The sequence below is a fragment of the Ananas comosus genome, linkage group 4, assembly GCF_001540865.1.
Source record: "Ananas comosus cultivar F153 linkage group 4, ASM154086v1, whole genome shotgun sequence".
Taxonomy (NCBI): Eukaryota; Viridiplantae; Streptophyta; class Magnoliopsida; order Poales; family Bromeliaceae; genus Ananas; species Ananas comosus.
The window spans coordinates 679,445-698,349 of NC_033624.1; the positions used below are offsets into that span (position 1 = coordinate 679,445).

General features: G+C 35.1%; 2 protein-coding genes across 3 annotated transcripts; one reads left to right on the forward strand and one right to left on the reverse strand.

Moving 5' to 3' along the window:
• On the reverse strand, positions 4,150–15,225 carry LOC109708438. 2 transcript variants are annotated; one of them, XM_020230183.1, is made up of 17 exons: positions 14,874–15,225; positions 14,068–14,262; positions 13,434–13,508; positions 13,169–13,333; positions 12,557–12,720; positions 11,992–12,210; positions 11,161–11,287; positions 10,407–10,595; positions 9,712–9,798; positions 9,388–9,545; positions 8,897–9,016; positions 8,206–8,431; positions 6,204–6,263; positions 5,946–6,119; positions 5,525–5,581; positions 5,063–5,115; positions 4,150–4,633 (listed from the first exon to the last, which is right to left on the reverse strand). In XM_020230183.1, exons 1-17 carry the CDS (start codon positions 15,063–15,065, stop codon positions 4,468–4,470), a joined length of 2,427 nt encoding a protein of 808 aa, XP_020085772.1. In that variant the 5' UTR covers positions 15,066–15,225; the 3' UTR covers positions 4,150–4,467. The 2 variants fall into 2 exon arrangements, with proteins under 2 accessions (XP_020085772.1, XP_020085771.1); XM_020230182.1 differs by lacking the exon at positions 5,063–5,115 and having other exon boundaries at positions 5,472–5,581; positions 14,874–15,224.
• LOC109708440 (probable pectinesterase 29) lies at positions 15,411–18,895 on the forward strand. Its single transcript, XM_020230185.1, has 5 exons — positions 15,411–16,573; positions 16,731–16,908; positions 17,363–17,560; positions 17,691–17,929; positions 18,052–18,895. Exons 1-5 carry the CDS (start codon positions 16,374–16,376, stop codon positions 18,230–18,232), a joined length of 996 nt encoding a protein of 331 aa, XP_020085774.1. The 5' UTR covers positions 15,411–16,373; the 3' UTR covers positions 18,233–18,895.

The window sequence follows — 18,905 nt, forward strand, 5'->3', positions numbered from 1 at the left end:
TGCCCCTAAATCTTGAAACTTATAAATAATAATAATGGCTAAAATATTAAAAAAGAATTTATAAATATCCACTGACTTTTAAAATTTTATATTTTATTTTCTTAAAATTTTAAAAATATTTTTAAAAATTATGCCGCTAATTGGAAAAAAGAAATAGTCAAATTATTCTTATATACTTGCTCTAGAAAATAAATAAATAAATAAATATATAAATATATATATATATAATGTTTTAATATATTTTTATTATTTTAAAAGAATTTTTTGGTATAAATTATATGAAATAGATGAAACAATAAAAAAAAGTCTGGCAGAAGAGGGTTAAGTGCATTAATTTGAAACATTGAGAGATAAAAATATAAATTTTTGAAAAATCAAAATGCATGTTTATATGTTTGGAAATCTTGGGCTTTCACACTTTTCTACAACTGGCTCTCTCTCTCTTCCCTATTCTTCTACAGCTCTCTCTCTCTCTCTCTCTCTCTCTCTCTTCCCTCCCCCATCTGGCGCTACTCCTCTCCCTCTCTCTACCCTCTCTTTTTCTCTCTTCCTCTCTCTCACTTTCTCTCTTTCTTTCTCTCTTTCTCTCTCTTCCTCTCTCTCTATTTCTCTCTTTCTCTCTCTTATCTAATCATTAATTTAAAATCAGTTCTGCAACTTTAGTTTTTTAATTAAAAAAAATTATTTACAGAATGACCATATATAAATTTGGCCAATTTGCATAAAAAATTCACTTATTTTGGGCTTTTGCAAAATCGGGCCACATTTTTCGTTTTTGCAAATTCGGTCCGCTTTTTCAGCAAACTGACCAAAATACCCTTATTACTTTTCTCTTTCCTCTTTCTCTCTTCTTTTCGTTCTCTCGTTCTTTTTTTTTTCCGCCGGAAAAAAAAAAGCGAAGGCCAGGCGGAGCAATTTTTTCTTCTCTTTTTCTTTTTCTTCTTCTTCTTCCTCCTGCTGGAGCACCTTTTTTTTTTCCCCTCTTCTTTTCTTCTTCTTCTTCTTCTTCTTCCCTCCTAGTGACCGGCTGTTCGAGTCCTGGCTCCACCCAGCCCAGTACCGCACCCGCCTCTGCAAGAACGAGACCGGCTGCGCCCGCCGCGTCTGCTTCTTCGCCCACAAGCCCGACGAGCTCCACGCCGTCAACCCCTCCCTCGCCTCCGTCTCCGCCGGCCTCGCCCTCCCCTCCCCTCGCTCCTCTAACGACGCCGCCGCCGCCGCCGCCCGCATCCTCTTCCAGCAGCAGCAGCAGACCCTGCCGCCGCCGTCGTCGTCATCTCCCTCCTCGTGCTGCGCCCGGCGGAGCTCCACCCGCAGCTCCGCTCCGCGGGCCGCGTGCACCGTTAATGGTGTAATTACACCATTACACCACTAATGGTGTAATGGTGTAATTTCACCATTAATGGTGTAACCATTACACCATTAATGGTGTAATTACACCATTAAACCGGTGTAATAGTGTAATTACACCATTAATGGTATAATGGTGCACCATTACACCATGAAATTACACCATTAATGGTGTAATGGTGCACCATTACACTATGAAGAAGAAGAAGAAGCAGCCGCAGCGCGCCCGCGTGCCCGCCCGCCGCCGCTGTGNTGTTTGTAATCGGGCCAAATGAATTGGGTGTGGTGGGTTGAGTAGAGTAATCTTTTATTTTTGGTTGGATTGGGTTTTATATTTAGGCATTAGTAAATATTTTTTTAAGTTTTAGCATAAATGGGACACTTACTCAAAAGTGTCCCAAACATGTGTCCCTATAACCTAATTCTGTTGTAGTGCATCTGGCGCTGCTCCTCTCCCTCTCTCTACCCTCTCTTTCTCTCTCTTCCCCTCTCTCTCTCTTTCTCTCTTTCTTTCTCTCTTTCTCTCTCTATTTCTCTCTTTCTCTCTCTTATCTAATCATTAATTTGAAATCAGTTCTTCAACTTTAGTTTTTTAATTAAAAAAATTTATTTACAGAATGACCATCTATAAATTTTAGTAAAATTTTAAATAAAAATATTAAAATAATTCAACCCTATAAATATTAAAAGTTAAAAAAAAATTAATTAACAAATTATTTTTTTAATGTATATAAGACTATTTTATAATTTTTTCTTACACTTTTAATATTTTTTTATTTTTAATAATTATATATTTGAATTGGTTGAAATATTATATGCCCGTCGCGAAGCACGGATCCTATACCAGTTATTATTACTCTTTGCATCAATTTTAATTTGTATATTTTACTGCTATTATGAAATGAAGTTGGAAATTTTTAACCTAGTGTTAAATTCTGCTGATAACATTGCTCTAACGAATTAAAAATTGCTCTCTGTACGCCCCATTGGAGATGCAAATTTTCCACCTTATCCACTTATTTGTAAAATTCTTTCTATATTAACATCAAGGTGAAGGCGTAAGATGGACATTCAATTTTGGATGTATAGATAGTATTATGAATCAACTTAGTCAACCAATTTCATAACGAAATCACATAAACTAAATAAATTATCCAACTAATTGTTAATTTTGATAATTTTAGTAAGAAAAAGAATATCTTTTTTTAACTTCAAAAGGCAAGGCAGTATGCCTAATAGTTTGCAAAAGAATTGCATTTAAACTTACTGGATAATCAGAGCTTGATGCAACTAAGAAATGCATATTTATTTTTAGGAAAAATTTCAAATATCATTCCTGGAGTCCAATATATATTTTTTATTTTAATATTTTATAATTTAAAGTACATCATTTTAATATTATGTGATTTTATTTTTCTCTTTTAGTTACTTCCTTTGTTAAAAAAAATTAAAATTATAAAGTACTAAAGCAAAAATTTCGTAAACCATAAGTTACTAAAGTGAATATTCAATAAACTATAGTAGGAATATCTGAAGTTTTTTTCTATATATTTTAACGGAGTATTAACAAAAATACTGATGAAAAAAAAAAAAAATCACAGAATACTCAAGTGATACACCTTAAACCACAAAAGTGGAAAAACACTAAACCACAAGAGGATACCTAAAGTTTTCTCTAATTTTTAATAATTTAAACCTCGTTTTTTTAATGTAAATCACCTTCATTTTTTTTTCAATCCAGATCTCAATGTAAATGAGTTATTTGCGGAGATAAAACCACAACCACAACCATTAAAATAACCATACATTCATATCATACCTCAACAAAAAACCGCAATTCTGAAACATCGCTAAGCAAAATTCATGTCCATCCGAACGAAAGGTGCGTCCTTTACTATTTTTTAAACTATTTGACTAATACTAGTCAAGATAATTAATTATAAAATTTTAGCATTGAATAATAAATATAAATTTTTTAAAAATTTAAAAACCTACATATCAATGGGCGAAATTTGATGTATTTCTCGTGCATTTAACCAAAAAGAAGAGAGAATTAGTCAGACAATGCTTTTTAGGCAAATGCTTTTCCATCAATATTTGCAATAAAATGCTCAAGAGTCCAGTGCATTTCATCATCCAAGTACCATTCAATATTATCCTAAAAAGAAAATTTCCAATACAAAAATTTGAGAAAATAAAATAAATTAGATTTGGTTTTTTTTAAAAAAATTTGATTGGGTCCTCAGAAATATATATGCTTATATTTTTCATCAGAAAAATAATAAATCACGTCTCAAAGATTCCGTGCCAACATCGGACCATTTTTTTTTTACTAATCAACCTAGAAAACAAATCTCAAAATACAAATAAGAGAATAATTAATTAAATGAATAAAAATTTCGGAGAAATTACGTAAATGCCATGATCGGGAGCACGACTTTGTATGAATTTCCGATTTGATCCGACGAGTTCGAACTTCGAAGAGACTCGAGTCGCATGATGCGGTGCAATCCAAAGTTATTGGTAAAGCACTAAAGCCTATCCGAACCTATTAAGCGGAAAAAAAAAAAAAAAAAAAAAAAAACGGACGGTACCAGACCAGTGCAAGATAAGAAATAAAAGAAAATATTATAAATAACGGTTTTTTAAAACTAACTATCAGAAACAAAACCAAGCTCCTCACATTTAAACACAAACAATAAAAAGAAAAAAACCAAAATTGCTGTTTATTTGCCAGAATTATGGCTAAAATGCATATACCATCCTGCCGCGAGAATATTAGTCTTTAAAATCACATTCTGTTCATTCAATGGTTGACAATCTTATTATAAAGTTATCCTCATGATGTCTTAAGTTGAGTGTAATCTCTTTTCCACATTAATATAAGAGGAAAGTTATAGTATAGAATTATGGCTCTGCTTTACCCCCATACTTTTGAATGCTTCTCCCCTAAATTACAGCTTACACTACTACGATACTGGGGAATAGTATTCCTATCATAGTGTAAGACCTATCAGAGTAATGTTTCTACACAAGCGCGTTCTCTGATCACATCACTTGTTGTTGTACGAAGAACCAATTGCAAAAAGCCCTTTCATTAGGGAGGCATTATCTAAATCAGCGGACGGGTGAAGAAAAGAAAATAACAAGAGAGTATACGAGGAACCCGGCGAGAAGGATTCCCCCGTAGACAAAAGCCTGGGAGGATTGTGCGGGATGACTATATTCTATGCTGCAGCATTTCATCTTATCCTTCTCGGCGGCCAATACACGCTCCACATACCTGATTTTTACCCAAAAAAAAAAAAAAAAAAAAAGAGTTAAAAAACGTAATTAGCCAAAAAATTAACTGGAAAACTGAAAGAAACGAGTGGAAAACATAATAAATAAAATGAACTTTCGCTTGTCGTCTAAAATGAATGGAACCCCTTATAAACATGGTCTCTAAATATTGCTGTTCTGAAATAGTAAACCCTACAAGTCATCCATTGACCAACAAGCATAGTTATATAACACTGAAGGGAGGTAACAAGTGAACATCGTGATATTTTATGGGGGACATTTATGCAATTTAGCATTTTCTTTCCCTAAATAAAACCAAATGCACTATTTTGCGCTGCTAAAGTAAAAAGTTATATAGATCAAAAACAACATCCACTCGAAAGAATCCACTTTCCCAATAGACCTTGAAAATTGATGAAATAAAACTTACTGTTGGGTAAATACAGTGCTTTGAAGTATGTCAGAGCTATTTTGATGGGCATCCTCTAGCCGGTGATCATACAACAACGATGANATGGTAAACCCTACAAGTCATCCATTGACCAACAAGCATAGTTATATAACACTGAAGGGAGGTAACATGATGAAAACTTGTAGTATAAAGGGGCAAACTTAGTAATTGTTTTCTTTCTTTGTGTGTCTAAAGTGAACATCGTGATATTTTATGGGGGACATTTATGCAATTTAGCATTTTCTTTTCCCCCTCATTCTTTGCTAAATAAAACCAAATGCACTATTCTGCGCTGCTAAAGTAAGAAATTATATAGATTAAAAACAACCACCACATGAAAGAATCCACTTTCCTAATACACCTTGAAGACTGATGAAGTAAAACTTACTGTTGGGTAAATACAGTGCTTTGAAGTATGTCAGAGCTATTTTGATGGGCATCCTCTAGCCGGTGATCATACAACAACGATGATAGATCAACGAGCTGCTCCTCGAGTTTCTGAAATGATGCAGAACAATAATTCTCAGATTCAACTTATATATATCTCTGACATTGGCAGTAGAACTTTTTTATATATTCCTGCAATATTACTATTATACAAATATCCCTGTAAAATTCCTAATTTCGCATACCATCGGAATGGCAAGTTTACTACAAAATGCCCTTGTCTACAGTTAGGGAGTCATTCAAGGGTGAGTGTTGGTTTCCATACCAGAAAAAGCTTTTAAAAAGGGGCAATTTGATAAGTATATACATAAGAAACAAGCTTTTGAAAGGCATCTATGAAAATACAGATTTTGCAAGGGTGCATATGTAAAATCGTCCGATAAATTACAGGAGTCATAATGGAAATTGTACTCACGTCTAAGTACTGTTCCAGGCGTTCGACAAGCTCGTGTGGGAAAGGCTCCGGTAAGTTGGTTTTCTTTTTGTAAAATTTCTCTATCCAAAGCTCGGTCTTCGTCTTGTTTCTCTTGCCTTTCACAGGCTCGCCTAAAGGGGTTTTTAGGTGCTCTGCAGCAAAAGACTGGACAGCCTGTACAGATCACAGATAAACTACTATTTGGTGTAAAATGAGCAGATTAAATCATAATGCAGTTTGATTCACAAAAAATTATACCTCTGAAGTATCCCGTATCTTCCTGAGAGCAGAATCCACTCGTGCATAAATCGTGCTTCTCTACAGAAGGAAAAAGCCAGCAAGTAGAGTGCACTATGAAGCATGCAGTTCTTTCCGAGCAGGACCAATCATTTACAGAAAAAAAAAAAAAAAAAAAAAAATGCAACACCAGTCAAAATACCCCACTTTTACAAAAAGAAAAACTGGGTTTACCAAATAGCTCATTTTTACAAAGTTTCCAAATAAGACTTTAGGGGACATTTGGACTGACAAAACTAATGTACTGATAGAATCCAATGAAGTTTGAGTTTATTTAATTTAAAGTCAACTTTTTTCTTTAGTTGTTTGTACAAAAGTTATTAATTATTTTGAAAATAAGATTTTACCACCTCTATTGTTTATTTTTCTGAAGCATTTACTATCATACGTATTTTTGGCGTTGCTAGTATTTGTTTTATCATAAATCACAAAATCTTAATATTTTATAAATATTTAGATGCATATTTTACTTAAATAATTCTAAATGGATAATATTTTGTAATTTGCCAGATATGTTAAGAGCTGAGGAAATTAATTTTGCTTTCATATAGGTGAAGTCAAAAATAGAAATAGTCAAAGTGAAATATTATGTGACTTACCATACATGTTTACACTTACGTCAAAACAAACAATAAAAATTAAGGATAACTGCCTATATACCCTCAAAACTTTAAAAATATTTGCTTTATACCTACTTTTTTTTATTTCAAATATACCCTTCACATGTTCCTCCTTTATTCAAAAATATCCCAGCAGTTACCACCTGTTAAGTTATCTTGAGTTAAATGTGAATTAAATGCCTATCAGAGTTTAAAAAAAAAAATCAAAATAGCTCGTTTGCTGTTATAACTTAAGAGTAAACAAGAAAACTTGGTGATGGTAGAAAGAAACATTTGAAAAGACAAAGAATCAAAATATTTCCTTTGTTCCTAACTTAAGGGCAAATAAAAAAAGTTGGCGATTGTGGAAGGATGTATTTGAAAGGGCAAAATAGTAATTTCACAGAAATAACTGCTGTTGCTAATAGTTTACCAAGAGAATTTAACTCTAAAGATATATTTGAAATAACTTGAAACGTTAAATGACTATTTTTAATATTAGTCTTTTAAGAATGGTAAATCAGAAAGTCGAAAACATTTCGAGGTATATAAACAATTGCCGTTAAAATTTATCACTCGGTGCGAAGATACATTTCTCACACCTGACTTCCTTCTTCGATCTTTCTCACACCTGACTTCCTCCAATCCAAGCATATAGGTGTGACTTCCTCCAACCCAAGCATATGCTCCCAGGTCCCAGCTGTAGCATCATACCACACAACCATGCAACAACCCCACCTCCACCCTACTCCCAAAATATATTTTGCAGCGTAATTGCTTATAAGAAATAAATCGTACATCAAACCCATCCAAAGACCCTTATTTTTGCTAGTATTATCAACCTATTTTTTAGTACTAGAAACTTTTAAAAATATTTCGAAACCTTGAAATTGAATAGTTTAGCCGCATGATATACACCCTACTTATAATAAGATATAGGGGCAGCATTTTTCATTTTGCAGCCTACACCAGGTGAAGCACTTTATTTAGAGCATTATTTTCTCACATGTCATCTCAATCACCATCTAGATAGGTTGGGGGCAAGAATACACTCCTATTGGAATATATATAGGTTAGCATTTTCCTTTTTCTTTGAATTTGTTATTTAACAAAACAGAAAAAAAAATCACTAGAACTCTTGAGGAAAGAGGCTACAGTAAAGCGGGATTATTCTCAGCTACAAGAGCAGAACAGTCAAAGTAAAAAAAATAAATAAATAAAAATAAAAATAAAAATAAAAATAAAAGAAAAAGAAAAAGAAAAAGAAAAANAAAAAAAAAAAAAAAAAAAAAACTATGCCAAGCACGTTGAATTCTTCAGATTAGCCAAGCCAAATCATATGACACTGATGCTGGAAGCCTTACCAGAGCAACATCCTGAAGCATTTGACTGATCTGGGAGGAATTTGAGAATGGCCCAAATGGATGACATCCTGCAGCCCAAAGCCAATTCACAATTGGCCTCTCATGAATATGTGATGCTCTTTCGTAAGGAGCACTCAGCCCTCCCACTGCTGAGGCTAATCCTGCCATAATGTGACGCTGTGCTATTGATGGAAAGGCATATTGTTTAGCTGTTTCCGACACATAACTGAAACAACAGGTGGAAAAAGGTCCAGTCAAATTGCAGTATGAACAGGAAAGGATCCTATATGGGTATGATCCTAGAGTTTCTCTTTTGATAATAACTAGTGAGCTCGATCAATACAATGAAGAAAATGTAAAAAATAGGGACCAATTAGTACAACTTACATTTTTTCACATAAAAAAGATCACAAATTCTATCCAATTGAATGTACTCGTACAAACTTACAGACTCCGGTTATTATTTACTTATCTAAATGTATCCTTCAAAAAAGAGGTTTTTGGGGGGGGGGAGCGGGGGGTGGTTCGTTGGTGCAAAAATAAATCATAAAGTTCTTCAGTTTATCATAATTTTTTCAAAAAAAAAGAAAGGAGAAAATGTAAGTAGCAACAGTGAAGGCTTTGGTTTGACTGATCTGCATTAGTTCTTTAAAAGCAACAGTGCATAGAGTGAAAATCATTCTCAACATACCTCAGAGGTATCTTTTCATTTCCATGCTGAAGGATGATCACAACATCTTTGCTTGTCCAAACAAGACTCTCATCTTCCATAAGAAGATCAGAATCAACATCAGCTAATGATAACACAAAGCTGTCAAAATAATAAAAAGAACACAAGTTAGCAAAACCAAAATTAACAAAGTATGGTTTTGATCAGGGTTTATGGGCAATTACTCTGAAGTTCATTACAATTAAGTTATATTAGCAAATCTCAAAAAAGTTCCTCCTATTATTTTCGTACCAAAGAAGATACGCTACCTCTAAAAAAAAGGTCAACTTTGTTGGACGGAGCAAATAGATTGAAATATTTTTTGAGGAAGATGAATACGGACAAATACAAGTCTTCCGTGTTAAGCATAACATACTTAAGATTAAAGAACAATTAAAAAGAGATGCATAGAAATGCATTAACTTGAGAGAGAGAGAGAGAGAGAGAGAGAGAGAGAGAGATGGAATGGTTACACGGGAATAACTCGGGTTCCGTAGGTTCTATATAGGTTCCCCTGTTTCTTTTTTCCACTACGTTTCTTATCTCTGTCAGATTTAGGCATGTAAGATTCCCATATAGGTCTGTTCTTGATAATAGAATCTTGTGAATCATCTGATTCATCCATCCAGTGCTGGAGTTAACAGGGGAAAAGATAAAAAAATTGTAAGAAGCAAGAATGAGAGATAGCATGCTCCTTAGAGGCGGGTAAAACTATCACAAGTTAGATAAAAAAAAAGAAAGATACGAATAATGAGAAACATATAAGTGAATAGATCCCCACTAGCAAGTATGCAGACCTGACGAAGAAAAAATTTACTTGAGAGAGATGGATCAGCAACTTCTAGTAAACCAGCAGCAAGCACATCAGCAGAACGCTCCATCTCCTGTAGAACAATTTTTTTTAAAAAAAAAGACAAAAAAGGTGGTCACCAGATCAGAATATTTTTGAACAACTTGAATGAGACTACAACACGAACATAAGTAGTTGTTGCATAATCAAATCAAATAACTCTCCAAGGATTGCTACAGCATGAACTATATCACTGAACTAATATGGAATAGCCGGGAGGAATCTTCAAAACAATTAAATTGCCTTCAGTTTACAAAAAATGAATGCCTTGATCCAATGAAATATGGTAAAAACAAAATTATCTGTAATTTGAACTAAGAACATGACAAATGAGCTTTTCTTTTAGTTACTAGTGATTTCACAGTCCAAATTTATCAACTTTATATATTAATGCCAGATTTTGAAAACATATAGCCTACGCAAATGCAACAAAATAAATATGCATATGTCAACAAGTGAATATTTTAATCTACAATGAATAAAACTTGGGTCAATTTGTTCCTGTAATAACTAAAAAGGAAAACCCTAATATTGAATCTATCCAAACCTAACCAACAGTAAGAAAGAGAAAAAGGCAAAAATGATAAAAGCATATATGTAATGTATCTTAAGGAGCAGATAAGATTCAAATAAAAAGCCAACCTCTTTAAGGATGGCTCCATCCAGGTATGTTCTGGTATGGACATGAAAGCGCCCATCTTTTTTAGTCTCTTGAAGAGAATGACCTCGCATAGCTTTCGCAACAGCAATGGCCAACTTCTCATGCCGATGCAATGCATGTGAACCCCCAACTATCATAACCTCCTGCCCAGCGTGGACCATCTTCTTCACCTAAAAAAATGTGAAAAATGGCCACCAAATGCAGAAATTAGAAGCAGGAAAGTAACTGTATCAAGCCATCATTATATTACACAACTGAATTAGTTTCTAAAACTTCATCTGTTTCCCCCTTCAAGGGAGAGATTATTGCCCAGATTTGGTCCATCATGGACTGGTCACCAAGACTTAAACCTAGAGTTCTGAAAGTCAAATTTTAAACTATTGGATGTGATCGATAACCTAAAAGTCATGAAGTAAATAACTACCAAGCAACTATCATATAACAAACAATAGCCATTTAAACATTACTGATTCTTGGGTCCAACTGATGCCTAGGTAATAGGTTTCCAAAGCTTGTAACTTTTTTTGTATAGAACTCTTAGATGAATCAAATCCGGCTATTTACAATCTGAACACAAGGTCTCTGTATTTGATTGCAATGGTGAGTTACTTGTTCCTTGGCTGACATGAATAAACCAGGCCCAGGAGATAACTTGTCCCTTGAAGGATAGTTTGTTGGAGCTGCATTCAGCATGAGAGGAAATATATTCTGAATTGAATAGAAGATTTTGCTCACCTCTCTCTCAATTGTTTGGATGTCAATGCTATAGTTGTGGCCAGCTTGAAGGATGTTGTATCTATTGTGGTTTTGCAGCACAATAATAGGTATAAGCAACCTTGTTGTCAAATCAACAGTTTCAAACCTGGTTCAGAACAAAATGTACAGACTCAGACTTATTAGTGAAGAGTAATGAAAAAAATGGACTTAAAGATAACTATCAGAAAAAGAAGAAGAGGCACATAAGTAGGAATGGACATATATGTTAGAGATTAGGGTACAAACTACAAAGACCTACAAACTACAAAGACCTTCCAGATCTTTCTATTTCATTTTCTTTTGTTTGTAATGAATTATGACAATAGCTACCTAAACTTCTAGTACTTGTTTGTCCAGCACTGCACTTGTAGTTTGTGATATAACCACAGGAGAAATACCCAGCTACAACTATCTAATGCTGGTTATCCAGCTACAATTATCAACCACAAAGATTAGAGTACGCATATATCTTTTTGACTCCTTGGAGGCCATCGTTAATCCTTTGTTCAAAAATGTGGATCTTATTTCCATTTATTTTTACAACTTAACGGTCTCCTATGTAATAGTCCGTATAGTGACAAAATATTCAGTTAGATATTTGGATATTCTGTTTAGAAAGTTTCAAAAAAGTGTTTGCTGATGGTGAGGTACTTAAATCAAATATAATGTAAGGTTAGATAGTAACATCAAAATTCTCAAAGTTCAGGCACCAATTTTAGAAAGCGCTACAGTTATGGTAAGGATGGTACATTGGTACCAAAAATAAAAAATTTGACCATAATAGAAAGCATGAGAGTTTAGTATCAATACCGCACATCTGGGGCTATAACGTGTTCAATAGTAGTCGAAATCAAAGCTCCGAGTTGGCCCATAAAAAGATCATGTGTTGAACTAAGACTTGCAGCACCTGAACCTCTCGGGAAGATTATATTTGATAACCGAGGCAGTGTTCTGTAACTAACACTTCCTTCTTCAGTCTCTATTTTCCCATAAGTACAAGGACCTGCTGAAAGATCAATTACAACAAATCTGCAGCAGAACAAGAGTGAAGATTAGAGTTGGCATAGGATTATATCAAAAATACAATGTAAAAACAGAAGTAGATGGTTTAAAGGTTATAAAAATAGGAAGTCACATGTAAATGATGATTAACTACAGTTTGCAAATCTTAATTGAGAAACTATTTCACAAGATTCAAGAGATTCTAGTTTAGGTATTTAACCATGAAGAAAAGATAATAAGGCATCAGAATTTCCAATTACAGAAAATATTAAGTAGGCACAAGCATCTAAAATCCATCCAATCGCTTCTTAATCAAGTCAAAAATCAAGGCAAAGACACAATAGATTACATAGAACATTTACCAAAGATGTACCTTCCAGAACTTAACCAAACCTGAGATGCTCCTCCACCATTGTACCGATAACGGTAGATATAATCTCCTTCCTGTCTCTTCAGTTGTTCCTCTGTTAGCCCACCAATTCTCCCATACATCAAACTGTCAAGATCAGTTTCCTTATTCCTAGGATCCATTCTGACCTGGGTTGTCACCAAAAGCAGAAGTAGAAGAGATGGAGACTTTATATCTATATATCCTTGCAATATCATCAATTTTCTGCATCCTGTGAAATATGAACTTTCGTACATTTCCTCGAAAGTGCAGTTTCCTATCTTATGTTAGGGAATTTACAAAGGGAAATTGGCTTTGCATCAATATACGTTTTTTAAAAGGGGGTATTTGGTAAGTACAGGTGTATACATGTACAAAATGAGTTCTCAAACGATATATATATGACAATTCAAAATATGCAATGTAAAAAAAGTACATATGTAATATATCTAAAGAAATACAGGGAGATCATCAAAAAAAATGACAAAAGCTCTTCCAAATTGACCAAGTTTTTCACATGAATGCCCAGTAGTATTATCATTATATCTGTAATGTAGGCATTAAGTAATGCAGCACTTAAAAGTACTGTTACTATACCTTGTCAAAATTCACAACAAATATTGCAGAAGGCACTGGTCTGTCCATTTCAGTAGCAGAATAACCACTTTCCATGTCAAATATAAATGAGTACAACTTTTGGAATATTGGTTCCACTACAGTTGCATCTACCTCGAAAAGAGGAAATTCCCTGCCATATTCACTCTGAAAAGGGTAAAAAAAGTTCAGCAATTTAGAAGTCGCAGGTGAGAAAGTATTAGAGTTAAAGAAGTAAACAGCATGCATCATTCAGGTAAATGGTTACCTCTCTGGCAGTCCCTGCTGGAACCATTGCATCCTTCAGAGCCTTTTCAAGGGATATCAATTCAGGCTGCCCAGCCTATGAAAACAAAAGAAATAGGTTTCTTTAGAATGGCAACGGGGAAGTATCAGAAAAATAAAACGAAAAATGAGATGATGGCAATATCACTACTCAGAAAGCATGTAACGTGCAAACCATTTTAGATAAAACCTCGTGAAACAAAGTCGTAACTATATAACAGCTTGCTAATTGTCACAATTGAATTGCAAAAAAAAATTCCTGAACAAATTTGCATATCACTACCCGGTTTTTGCCTTCTTCAACCCATGTAATAGAATAGTTGGTATCATTTCTAGAGAATAGCATTTAGTAAACTACACCAATCCCCTATCTGTGATTTTGGGGGGCTTGAATGCCACATTAGCTTATTCAGTTCAAATTTACCAACAATAGAAATGAAAGATCAACTCTGAATAGATAAATTACCATAAAGAGGGACAAAAAAAATACACACCATACAAAAATTCCAACTGCAAACACCAAACTATAACGGCAGGTATATGCTAACCTACTGTTTACCGAAATGAAGCCATACAAACTAATGCTTTGAGGCCCAAAGAAAGGCAATGGAACTCACAGGTATTGCATTGTATATAATATGATGTTCGATATCAATAGGCTCCCCAGTCTCAAGGCATGAGGGGCGATGGGTTGGGAAACTAGTTTTCATAAAATCTTCAAGCTTCCGTGCATCCAGCGAGTATCTATATCCTCCATCACCATTAAAACCAACAAGAACAATATTAACCTCAAGCGGAACCTGAAAAGGAACCTGCAATAGAAACCTATATGTTGAGAAATATCCAACAAAATAAGCAAGAAAAACAAGGGAGAAATCACATGAAGTGGCATGACAAAATCCTTAAGGAAAAACCTCTTAAAATTAAGCAATGACAGCAAAATAGCAGTTTCCCGAATAAAGTAACTCAACTGACTTCAGATGAAGCATATTATCAGCAGCTTCCAGAAATGCTAGCAAGAAAAAAAAAAAAAAGAAACTCAAAAAAGTTATATATTTTTTTAAAATTGAATATTCCCAAACATAAGATCACTCTCCTAATAGCTCGCTCCATTATTATAGTCCATGAGCTTAGGCCCCTTTTACCCCAGCATACAGTATCACTTTTCTTCATTGTTTAATACACCAGTAACTTAACTGCATAAAGCTTACAAACTAAATCCTCTATAATTCTGTTTACAGCAATCACTATAACATCTCCACTGTAATTACCAAACACCAAATAACTATTGATCTGCGGATTCGGCACTGTAATTAATAAAAACAAGGATTCAAAACCTAATTCCGATTCCATAGACTCATAAATGGAACTCGCAACTTCGGATCTCACCGAAAGATCGAATCGACGAAGAGAGAGTAAGTACCTCGGCGCGCGTGTGGAGCATGCGGCGCACATCGGCGCGGACGCTATCCTGGACGTCGTGGAACGCGCCGTGGTGCCACTGCGGGTGCCCGGGGTCTCGCCGAAAAGCTTGGCGCGCCGAGTGAGCCCCCGAGAGGAGAGTGCAAAGGAAGACGAAGAAGACGACGATTGGTAAGCGAGGAGACGAGCCCATTCTGAATCTATCGAGGATCGAAGGGAGAGAAGGAGAGAGAGAGGGTAGAGGGGGAGGAAACCCTAGGCTAGGGTTTAGGGTTTAGACGAGGGCTACCGCCATGGCCGAGGAAGAGCGAAGCTTCTTCAGATCGCGGCGTCGCCGGGGAGAGGAGGACGCCGCGCGAGCGAGGAAGTCGAAGGCGTTAGCAGAGCGGAATAAGTGGACGGTGCGATTAGACCCGACCAAATCATAGGCCGGGCCTAGGAGGTCTCGGCCCAAAAAGGCCCAAAATGTATTTATAAATATAGAAAGAGAGAGATTAAGCCCAATCCAAATTGACGGGCCATAATTGGGCAACTGATGAAACAACGGGCTCGGCCCGGTTACTGTATTGGGCCGATTTTGTTCAGGGTACAATGTATGGATAGTCCCTGCCTTATCCCGTAATAGCAATCCACTCCCTGCTATTTGCAGTTAAATAATTTAGGTTTTTTTTTTTTCCATTCGTATTTAACTGCATTTTAGTCCCGAACAATTCGTATAAAATATGAATTTAAATATAAAATAGTAATTTTAATCCTAAAGAGACTGAAAAGTAAAATATAAAAATTATTTTACAAATTGATAGACAAAAGAAAATTGAAAATTGCTCTTTATTTTGATGGATCTTTAGGTCCCTCATGTTGGATGAACCACTTCACATTTTAACCCCACTTTCAATTTTTGCAAGGAAATTTCTTTTATCTGATAAAACATAAATAGAGGGTCCAGATAATAATCCATGTGAAAAAAAAATTTACAAATCGATCAAATGAAAACAAGCCATGAAAAGAGCTTCGATAGTAAATAAATTAGTAGTAGTAGTAGTAAGAGCCCACAAATGAAGTAAGATACAAAATCGAACTAATTAAATCATTAATCATGCATGCCTTAATAATCACACCTGCATATCCAACCATATACAAAATAAATAAATAAATAATAAATTAATTAAATATAATGAAAATGTCCACATTTTTTTGTTTCTTCATTTGATCATGCACGCATTTATAAATTGTAACTCCACATGGCAAAATTTTCAATTGTGGAAGTCAAAAAGAAAAATGCTAAAAAAGGAAACAACACTATAGAAGGTTTGCTAATAGATTTCTTTTGTAAGCATACTTTCTCTATTAAATTCCATATAAACATTAAATCCTTTCCAACACTGTATCTATTTGTATTTGTATATATTATTGTTCCTACTTTTTTTTTTTCCTAATGTAACTTACAAAAAACAAAGGGGGAGTATTTGGTGTTCTTTGTTCTTTTGTTTTTTCAATTAACATGAAGTTTCTACTCCTATTTGCTTCAATTTTTATTGCGGCCTCTTCTCGCACTCTCAACGGTTCAGGAAATGTCGTGAAGAGCATATTCGTTAATCGCACTGGAAAGGGTGATTTTAGAAGGATCCAAGAAGCTATTAACTCGATCCCTGATAATAATGATCAGTGGATTCGGATTCACGTGGCAGCTGGAGTTTACAAGTAATATGCTCTTATTTTTCACTATTCAATTAAGTCTCTCTATATTCTCTCCATCCGAACAAAATGTATACGTAGTTCTCTTTTGATTCATGATTTAGAGAAATATTTTGTGTGAGCAATCGTATATTTAGGTGTGGATGTTAATATCATTATGCAGAGAAAAAGTGCTAATAACGCAGTATAAAGGATTTATCTTATTGGAGGGGGAGGGGGCACACAAAACTTTGATAAAGTGGGGAGATTACAACAATGACAAGTCAAATCATACGACCGTTAGTAGTGCCACATTCTCCTCGTACGCTACCAATTTTGTGGCCAGAGATATCTCTTTTAAGGTACTCTTCTTTTTTTTTTTTTTGCGAATAATCGTTACTTTTGCGATATTTATAATGCACGTATAATACTTGCATATTCATGCGTTCACATTTGTCGCGTCTCTTGTGAGCTGTGTATGTCCATAATTTGAGCTTCCTATAAAATCAAAGTTTCTACACAATACAAGAGAAAATAAAAGGCACTTGCCCAATATGCCCAAATTATTAAACCGAATCCAACCTTGGATTTTGATCAAATTTCCATTGTAAAAAAGAGAAGCACTTTCATTGATGTAGTTGATTTCTTTTACCGATTCAGTAGTTTTGGGCAAATATTTGATTTTCTACTGTGGAAGGGGGAAAAGATTTATGTTTTTTGAATTAGTAGTGTTGGACCCTGGCTTATTGAAGAAAGCCTTAAATCATCTACTATGGTAGGGGAAAAAAATTTATGTTTTTTGAATTGTGTTGTTAGAATACGTACAATGGCGGTTCGACCATGTCGCAAGCAGTGGCGGCTCTGATAGCAGGAGATAGTTCTTCATTCTATAGGTGCAGTTTCATCGGTATCCAAGATACGTTGTGCGATGCGTGGGGGCGACATTACTACGAGGATTGCTACATCGAAGGCGCATTAGACTTCATCTTTGGGCAGGCGCAATCGATGTATCAGGTACCTACTGATCGATGTTCTTCTAAAATAGATATACAATTCAGAGTAAAATGTTTAGTAGTCCCGCAAACGTTTTTCGCATCGCAATTTGATCCTAACTCAGTCACTGGTTGCTATAATTTTCATGCAGAGATGCACGATTACGACAGTGAATGCCCCAATAAGCCCAGCATACGTGACGGCTCAAGGGCGGTCGAGCGACGTGGACCAGAGCGGGTTTGTGTTCAAGTCATGCACGGTGAATGGAACTGTAGAGACTTATCTGGGTAGGGCATGGAGAAACTATGCAAGGGTCATCTTCTATGACACCAACATGTCCAATATTGTTGCTCCTCTAGGGTGGGATGCTTGGAACTACAAGGGTAAAGAGTAAGTCAATTAACAACCAAACCACGCCAGCCCCCTAAACCCCTTCTGTATGTATGCAATGCATTTTGTGGGTATAAGTATATGTAACATACATTGACTATGCGTATCTACGTATATTTCAGGAAGTACATAACATTTGTCGAATCGGGTTGCTCCGGACCAGGATCAAACACTACAGGAAGGGTCAAGTGGAAGAAGACTCTGAGTTCCTCTGAGCTGAATAAGCTCATCGACATGTCGTACATCAACGGCGGCGGATGGCTCCAATTGCAACCGAACACAGACTCGCAGCACAAAGCTTGAGCATTGTTGTCATTCGCATGAACCTGCCATTAATATTTGAACTAGAATCGCAGCATTGGAAGGCATTGTTGTCTACTAAGAAGCCTGCTGGGCCTCATAACTTTATTTACAGATCATGATGTATCTTACTTTCTCACCGCTAACTTAATCAAATGGCTAAATTACATAAAATTTTCCTATCAAAATCCGATTTTTAATTTTTTTCTGTCATTTAAAAACCTATAGTTTGTCCCCTTATAAAATGAAAAATATTCACTTCGCTCCCTGCCACTAGTAATCCGTTAGGATTCTGTTTATACAATATTATTATATTTTTTTTATGTCAAAAATGCCCTCAGCTTTCTCTCCTGTAAACATGATGAGAGGCAAAATAGTGAGAAGCAAAATGGTCATTTTGTCATCATAGTTCACACCGTATTCCTGTTAATATTTTTTATTTTACAAAAAGACAAAGTGTAGGTTTTTAAATGACAGAGAGAAAAGTGAAAAAATAAATTTTGACAGAAAAATTTTCCGTAATTTAACCTAATCAAATATGTTGGTATCTTACCAGCTATGCAGAGTTTTTTGATACTTTAAGTCGCAGTGATACACTTTACGTTATTATTTAGGTACGACAGGTTTTTTTTTTTTTTTTTTTCCCAGTGATGCCAGTCACTGGCTGGATTAGAAG

What these genes read in the sequence shown, in the direction of transcription:
- LOC109708440 (XM_020230185.1), top strand. Translation starts at nt 16,374, where the DNA reads ATGAAGTTTCTACTCCTATTTGCTTCAATTTTTATTGCGGCCTCTTCT. An exon ending in GTGGCAGCTGGAGTTTACAA is followed by an intron (nt 16,574 to 16,730) that starts GTAATATGCTCT and finishes ATCATTATGCAG; the next exon opens with AGAAAAAGTGCTAATAACGC. An exon ending in CCAGAGATATCTCTTTTAAG is followed by an intron (nt 16,909 to 17,362) that starts GTACTCTTCTTT and finishes TTGTGTTGTTAG; the next exon opens with AATACGTACAATGGCGGTTC.
- LOC109708438 (XM_020230183.1), bottom strand. Translation starts at nt 15,065, where the DNA reads ATGGGCTCGTCTCCTCGCTTACCAATCGTCGTCTTCTTCGTCTTCCTT. An exon ending in CAGCAGGGACTGCCAGAGAG is followed by an intron (nt 13,334 to 13,433) that starts GTAACCATTTAC and finishes TACCCTTTTCAG; the next exon opens with AGTGAATATGGCAGGGAATT. An exon ending in TTGTTGTGAATTTTGACAAG is followed by an intron (nt 12,721 to 13,168) that starts GTATAGTAACAG and finishes GTGACAACCCAG; the next exon opens with GTCAGAATGGATCCTAGGAA.